This window comes from Pempheris klunzingeri, chromosome 19, assembly GCF_042242105.1.
Source record: "Pempheris klunzingeri isolate RE-2024b chromosome 19, fPemKlu1.hap1, whole genome shotgun sequence".
Lineage (NCBI taxonomy): Eukaryota > Metazoa > Chordata > Actinopteri > Acropomatiformes > Pempheridae > Pempheris > Pempheris klunzingeri.
The window spans coordinates 12354363-12362394 of NC_092030.1; the positions used below are offsets into that span (position 1 = coordinate 12354363).

Consider the following 8032-nt stretch of genomic DNA (forward strand, 5'->3'; position numbering starts at 1 on the left):
TGTTTTAGTGTAGAGCTGAGCCGAGCTGACGCACTGCTGTACACATCCTTTCATTGGCCGGCTGTTTGTTTGTTTGTGGTGACGTCCTCGTTTCTGTTCAATCATTCAGGATTTTTTTTTTTTGTCTCTCTTTTTATCAATAACATGCAAATACAAATGCTACTATGGTCTTTAAAGCTAACTGTGATGTGCATTACTTCCACTGTTGCTCAATCTTGCTCAAAGATTATTTTCTTCCTGCACTGACTGGCGAGCTAATAGCCCTCGTTTCCTTCTCTGCTGTGACCTTCCCCCCCCCTCTCCTCTCTTTCCGCTGTCTTCTGCCCTCCGTGAACCTACAGTACTAACAATTTTTAGACGTCTTGTGGACGCTTGGCTTCAGTGCTGTGTTGTTTTTATTTCTATTGCACTCTATTGAACAAAAAAAAAAAGTTTGAACAGTCGCATTTAATTTTCTTAGAATGCTTACTATTATCTATGTCTGTATGCCATTTTTCTACCATTTTAGTTGCTTCTCTTCTATTTTAATCATTAGTCATTTTTACGTGGCGACCTCAAACATTCGCAGCATATGCCAGTCTGAGGAGTTTCATTGCTTCATATTGTGATCTGAAATTTTATACATGTCACAATAATACTTGATATGTACCTATTAAATATTTGGATTCCAGAAAAAACAACAACAAAGGCTTCTTTTTTCTTTTCTGCAAACCACTAAAAACATATTTTAGATTCACTTTGAGATTTCTTATTCTGCATTTTTTTTTTTTAATACAACTTTTTAGGGTTTTTATCCTCACACTCTTGTATATTTTGCCATTGAAAATACACCATTTATTTTATGTGTATTCTTAATCCTAAACATATTACACTTGAACATATTACATTAATTCTAGCTACTGTACTAATCATGAAGGTTTAGGTTGTCCTGCCCTATAAGTTACCTTTAGAGGACTGGCCAGGCTCTCAGGTCTCACTGTAGCTCATCATGCTTCTTGGGGTTTAAGCAACTGTGAGTACTGCAGATGGAACTCTAAAATCAGCTGTTGATTGGTCCAGTGTAGCTCAGAGTCCTGTGGAGCCTCCTGGTGGTATGACAGGACACGATCTGGATGTCTGCCCTGCTGCTGTTTTGTAACTGACCTGATTTTCTTCAGTTTGAGAAATTGCTTTATGTTGGAAGGCAGTTTAAGTATAACTAAGTTGTTGGAGCTTTAAAGTGTAGTATAATAAAGTATAATAAATAAAAGCTCACAAAAATCCACCACAGTAGCATATTAATGCCCCTCCAGCAGTTACCCCAGGCATTACACAGGAACACTGAATTATTGTCAGTTTTTTTCTTCTAAAAGAAGGTTAGTTTAAATGTGCTGGGAGCTGAAAATAGACAGAAGCTTTTGTTTGTTTGTTTTATTATCACAGAAGCACAACAGGTACCACTATGCAGGCGAACAACAAAATACTATCATGAAAATAGTTAAAAGGAATGCTAATCCAGAAAAAATAAATCCAATCATTACATCACAGCATTTTCCAACCTCCAAAACAAAATACTACAATATTGTCAGATAAACATGGCAGAAAGAAGCAAAAGCACTTTGGATTATTCACTTTCCATTCGCGTTGTACCAATTCACTCGTTGGATCTGAAACTGATGTGCTCACATCAGACACATGCAAAGCATTCATCTTTTCACTCCACTTCTAGTCTAAATGGATTCACTATTCAGCTATGAAGTACCAATTATTGGGGCTGTCGCTCAAAAGTAACATTTTAAAAATCCTAATACTTTAAAGAGGATATTAGTGCTACAAAATAAAAACTGGTCCCACTGAAGTATTTGTAATTTGTAGAGAAAGAAAATATGGGACAAATTTAAAGTTATTATTTAGCCAATCAAAAAAAGCTGGAGTACCCGAGTGTAAACCTGATGACCTTTTTGTAGTACATTCAAGAAATGAAAAATCCTCCACCATTATCTATCATAAAAAGGAAATAATCAAAAACGAAGACTTGACAGGAAATGGTAATTACACCAAAACTTCCTTATATCTATGACAACTGCAATATGATTGTAAGTCCAAAAAACAAAAGTTCCCTCCTTGTAGAACACCAATTAATCTTCAATGAAAACAGTTTAATAAAACACACAAAGATAGATGGTGGAAACAGGAGATGCACATCTTACATATTCCCTTGAACACAAAAAGCATGGAGAAATGAGTACTTACAAAGAGCTACTGCTGAAGGTTTTACACAGACCGTGGTGTGTATGAGTAAGCTGGGAGGGGATGGACAAACATATGATGGAAAGAAAAAAAAGAAGTAAGCAGGGGGTGGAGGCGCTGTCTGGGAGGGTGGGGGAGGGGGGGGCTACTCCTCGTCCGAGGAGTCCCTGTCAAAGTTGTAGGCCATGAAGAAAACGTCGGGTCGAGGTGGGACGAGGGCATGGCCCGGTTTCACAATCTCAAAGCCCAGGAAACTGAATGTACGCACCAGTTTAGCTGGAAGAATAAGGCAGGGACAGCAGATGTTAAGATGCAGTACAAGACCACAGAAGGTAAACTAATTATGTAATCAAAGTTGGTTGGGTGTTCTGAGTGAAAAAGGTGTGCTGGGAAAAACAGGGCCGTTAACACATACCACGATCTTCTCTGTTCTTGTAAAAGCAGACAAACACGCTAACGACTTTCAGATGTTCTTCAGCATACTCCAAGAGAGCTGCAAAACTGGAGGGAGAACAGACGGCAGCTTGCGTTAAAAAATGAAAAATAACTTCTTAGCATGCAAGCACACAAATAACTGAATGTCACGCGTACCCTATAAAAAAATAAGAGAGTATTTGCTTAGAATTTGAAATGTTATTTCAAATAGTATTTAGGGATCGATCATCAGTTTCCCATCATCTTTTAATCTAACTTCAAGTGCCTGTTTACTCTCCTGTAACATGACTCAAGAGTGTTATTGAATTTCCTGTTGCTAACAATCTGGCCTCACCTCTCCTTGCTGCCTTCAGGAAGAGGGTCAAGAGGTATCTCCACATAGAGTGCGCTGCTGCTCAGGACAGCATCCCACTGAATCGTCTTGGTGACGGTGGGACGACTTTGGAAGTGGAGAATCCCAGGGCGACCGTTCCCTGCTGGCTCCTCCGTTACAGTTAACTTTCGGTCCTGGAAACACAGATACTTGTAACATATCTCAAAACAGCTGGGGGACAACATGAAATGTAGCATAATGTGTAGATAGTACGTTTCTCTATAATGTCCAACTCTGGTCAAGCTACTGAGCAGAGATGAACAAATCAGGTAAAAACCTGCACACCCTCTTCTGCTTTGTAGCAGAAAAAAAGAGACACTGGATCATGTGACAGGAAATGGTTTCAGTGAGAAGGAGCTCGTATTGTTAACATATTTCTTCCTCTGAAAACAAGCACTTTCCCTTGTTTCAAACATTTCAGCAATACGACAGTGTGTCTGTGTGTGTGTTTCTAGACTTACTGAGTAGAGAGGCCGAGCTGAAGGAGTGTGATCCCGCGTGCCATTCCCTCGCCCACCTGGGATCTTCAGGGGTGGGAGAGGGGCATCAGGAGCACCACAGAGGCCCCGGGCCGCGGGTACTACTACTACAGTGCAGGGACAGGCTGGCGGGGGAGGACAGAGAGAGGACATAATCACAACACTGTGACAGAAATATCCCAATCCACCTCTAACAAAAGGTTTTCTGTAGTTCGATGTCCACCTTGTGCTGCTATGTACACGTCAAAAATGCATACTGAGGATTTTCAGTCTGATTTTTATTTAATCTTGTATACAACTACAACTTCAAAGACTTCATGGGATTTAACACAGACAAACGTGGGCTACAGTCAGCTACAGGCTCTTATTACATGTCTGCATCCACGCACGTTACTGCACTGGTATAGCCCCTAAAATTTAAAGACGAAATGCTGTTCACTGTGATGTTTTAAACTTTTGAACAACTGTCAGAGTCGGCACATTTTCAGACTTGACACTCCCTGCCATCACTTATCTCGTTTCTGAAACAAATCAAAAATCAAAGAAATCATCCTGAAAAAAAAAAAAACACAACTGTGCATCTGAAACAAAAATAAAGTGTTTTCAGTTTGGCATTGTTTGCAATAAAATGTGAGATTATCCGATACTGATGAGTATAAATTGGAACCTTTAATAAATACTGCAGCTATTGACTTCTCAAGTGCTCAAACAGCAGCACTGGTTACACTAACAGGCCGTTTCAAACTGCTTACAATTTGTGTTTCACTTAACAACGGTGCTGTGTTCACAGACTTGTTAACAAAAGTTTTTAAGAGCAGAGCACAGACACAGCAGGATGCGGTGGGAGGCAAACAACCAAAAATATTTGCTGCTTTAGATACAAAACCCAAACGACTCCTATTCTTCAGCTTTCAGTGTTGTTGGGTGAAATACTTGGTGTAACTTGTGCTGTTATCAGAGCCCTTAACATCTACAAAGAAAATCTTTCTGTACTGCAGTTTATAAACAGTATCTTGTGACCGCGTACACATTATATAAAAAAGGTACCAAGGAAGCCAGTTTCATACAAACCAAACAATACATCAGCTGGTCGCAGTAGGGTTCGTATTCAGGCTGCACCTAACTATTATTTTTATTATCAATCCATTTGGCAGATATTTTCTCACTTAAATTTCTTCGGGCACATAAAATGGAAACGTTGTGGAAAATACCCATTCAATTTTCCTTAAACCGAGAGTAATATCAAATTGCTCATTCTCTTGTAAAGATACTGTGCTAAGTGTGCCACACAACAAGAAGAAAAGCAGCTTATCCTCACAAACGAGAAGCTTAAACTGGAGAACGTTTGGCATTTTGAATTACACATTTGTTTGAAAATTAAAGCTGCAACTGCCAACTACGTTATCATCATTGATTTAACCTAAAACAAATTTTTGCGAAAATGGTTAAATTGCCATAATCATAACTTCCAAACCCCGAAAATATTCAGTTTAGTCATGACAAAAAAACCCCATCAAATCCTCATGTTTGAAAATAACCAGTGATCATTTCTCATTTCTGCTAACTTACAAAAACAATTACTTTATTGTATTATTCTTGCAAATTAATTCTCTGTCGATAGGTTAATCAATTAATAAACTTAATACTTTTGCCCTAGATCATATATAAAACTAACTATATCTTAACAGCTGTTGCTTCAGACTCTGGTTAAATTTCTTGCATTTAGACTGAAACCAGATTCAATGCGGTTTCATTATATTAGACGGATTGCATATCAATCATATAGACCTGAGGTCCATACAACATAGCCAGAAGAACCCTCAAAGTGACCAAGTTTTTGAGGCCTTCTGTGAATTATTTCAACCCGCAAGTCCATCGACTTTTACGGCTCCGAGCCGTAGCGAATGCTGTTTATAATTGAGCCACTAGGCGATATGAAATAAACCACTACAGAAAATGAAATCCTGTTTTCGCGATGCATCAGTATCCCTTCACAAAATCTGAATCTCTGGACACTTTCTTCGTCTTGCCGTCACGAGGCTCCTGCAGTAAACTGTCAGTTGCGTAATAATCAACCTACCTCCGACGTCAGCTCACGAGATCAACGTACCTAGAAACACGTGCCCACCTGCCAAATTTATTGATTTATTGTACTTTCTCGTGATTAAAGGATCGAAGGTTAGTTTACCTCCTTATGGACTGACACTTATGTGCTCAATCCGTAATCAGTTTAACAGGCACTTTTCATCGTTCTGAAGTTACCCGACGACAAATATGTGACGTAAGCTACGTCAATTCGGTGTTTTTGGCCTTAACCTGACGGCAGATTTGGGCTTTAAATAGGCTAACCTCAGAGAATCTCAAACAAACCTACTTCAACCAATTGTCTGATGTCAACTGACGCTCCCCAGCGTCGTACACGATAAATTACATTTTTTGTTATCACACTCCTTAACAGAATAAAGACAGTTGACTAGCATAATTAAAATGTTGATGCTAGCTGGTTAGCTAGCTGGCGCAGTCAACTAGTGACGTACCACAAGTTCAACGATGGTAACGCTAGCTAATGGTAGCTAATGCTGTTGTCTCCCGGGCCAGTGAATGAAGTTCCCTGAATAATCTTGACACGTATTAAAATAATCGTATAACTATGGTTTTCACCAAACGTAGCTCTGAGGCATTGGCGGAACAACATACTACAAATAAACGGTACATTAAACGTTAAACGCGTTTGTACTTCCGCTTTTTCTGCGGCTGCTAGCTAGGTTAGCTTAGCCACCCCTCCCCCACAGCTGTAAGCTAGGTGAGTCGTTTTTCACCATTTACTTACTTTTCAATCATGTCACAGATACCACTACGCAAGTCCGCCATGGTAGTAAAAGACTGTTGTTTTCCTTCTTTCTCGCGAGCAAAGCAATGACTGTTTAGGATCCGCTGGAGGTTGGATTTTACCATCCGGCCTCGGGTAGAGACACGACGGGCTGACTGCTCTCTGCTATGCTCGGCTGGGTAGTGGTCGGCTCGATAGTCGGAAACTGGTAGAGAAGACAGGAGTCAAGCTACATGCAATATGGGTTGGATATTTCGGTTTTACATTTCCGCTTTTTATCTTTGACTTCAAAATAAAAGTCAAGTACAAAAACAGATACACTGATGACATGAGGAATAATGCCATTCAAGATATCACAAAAGATCAGACATCAGTATGTATACCTGCATTAATACCAAAAAAATGTGTAAAATAATTTAACCATCCTATCTATTGTAAAACAAAATCTCTGTTTACATGAGAAATTATATGGTGTATAGACAAAATCCTTTTGGTATACTGTGTTTTCCATATATTTACTTTCCAAATACTTAATTAATGGTTCAATTATAATGATTTTTGATTAATCATAAAATAAAGAAATGCCAGATTATTTGTGGGCCTAAAAAAAAAAAAGATGATGGAATCATATTAGAAACTACCCAAGTGTTGCTTTTTAATCACAGAACCTAAGTAAGTGGACATTGAGTTAAGATTATTTTGTCAAAAATGAACCTGTGTAGTAAAGCATACTGTACGCTCTCTCATTTGTCCTGATTTCTAGCGATTGCACAGTAGATGTCAGTTACATTTCTGCAGAAACATATACCTCTTCACAGTATGCATTAGAGACAGATTATATTGTTGTAAAAGTATCAGACTGGCTGTTCTCAGAGCTGCTCCCTCTGCATTTAAATTGTGGCATTTTACCAGCATTATACCAGCCAGTACTCTGTTCTTCTACCAAAACTAATGTCAATTTCAGAAATAAATTCTGGTTTAACACGGGCTATGTTTAGGACTGATGCAAATCCCTACACTTCCCCCTTTAACATAAAAATCGAGACTTTTACTTTGAAAGAAAGGTATGGGTGCAGATATGGTTACGGCTAACTTACTCTTGCTAACAAGCTAATGCTAACCAGAAATGCTAAACGCTAATCATGCTAATGGAGAACATGACTGTAACTTCACCGAAGAAAATTGACTGGCCCTGACCTTTAACCACAGTTAAAATAGCGATTAAAAAACCCATCGTATTGCATCTCGAATGTTGTCACCAGAACATGTTTATTATATATATATATATTACAATTCATTTCAATTTCACAACTAACTACGTATCCTCCATTATTCCCTTTAGCAAGTCGAGCCTAGAAAACAAACACCGTTCGTTACGTTGTGCTAAGTGCCGCTAGGCTAACGGCTATATGTTTACATGGAGGCGTAATGGAAAAGTACCAAGGAGAGAAACTTAGAACAAAGACACCAAAGACATGTTTACTTGTAATCTTACAGCTTGCACTGTGGCCAGACTCCATCTCATTTAACATTAACAAAAGCAGTTATTTCATCATTCATCAGTGTATCCTATGTGTATTGGAGTAGGCTAATGAGAATAAGTACTTCACAAATTCATGCATTTGTACTATACTTGACCCCCCCCCCCGATTTTATGCTACTTATAATTATACTCTGTTACATTTC

The 8032-nt window shown here is 38.8% G+C and overlaps 1 protein-coding gene across 1 annotated transcript; it reads right to left on the minus strand.

Annotated features, from left to right (window-relative positions):
* Positions 1-1395: 1395 nt before the first annotated feature.
* oaz1b (ornithine decarboxylase antizyme 1b) lies at positions 1396-6546 on the minus strand. The gene is given in 6 exon segments (XM_070850462.1): positions 1396-2505; positions 2645-2730; positions 2999-3171; positions 3499-3585; positions 3587-3641; positions 6347-6546. Coding segments are annotated over 6 exon segments (657 nt in total). The 5' UTR covers positions 6472-6546; the 3' UTR covers positions 1396-2374.
* Positions 6547-8032: the final 1486 nt, after the last annotated feature.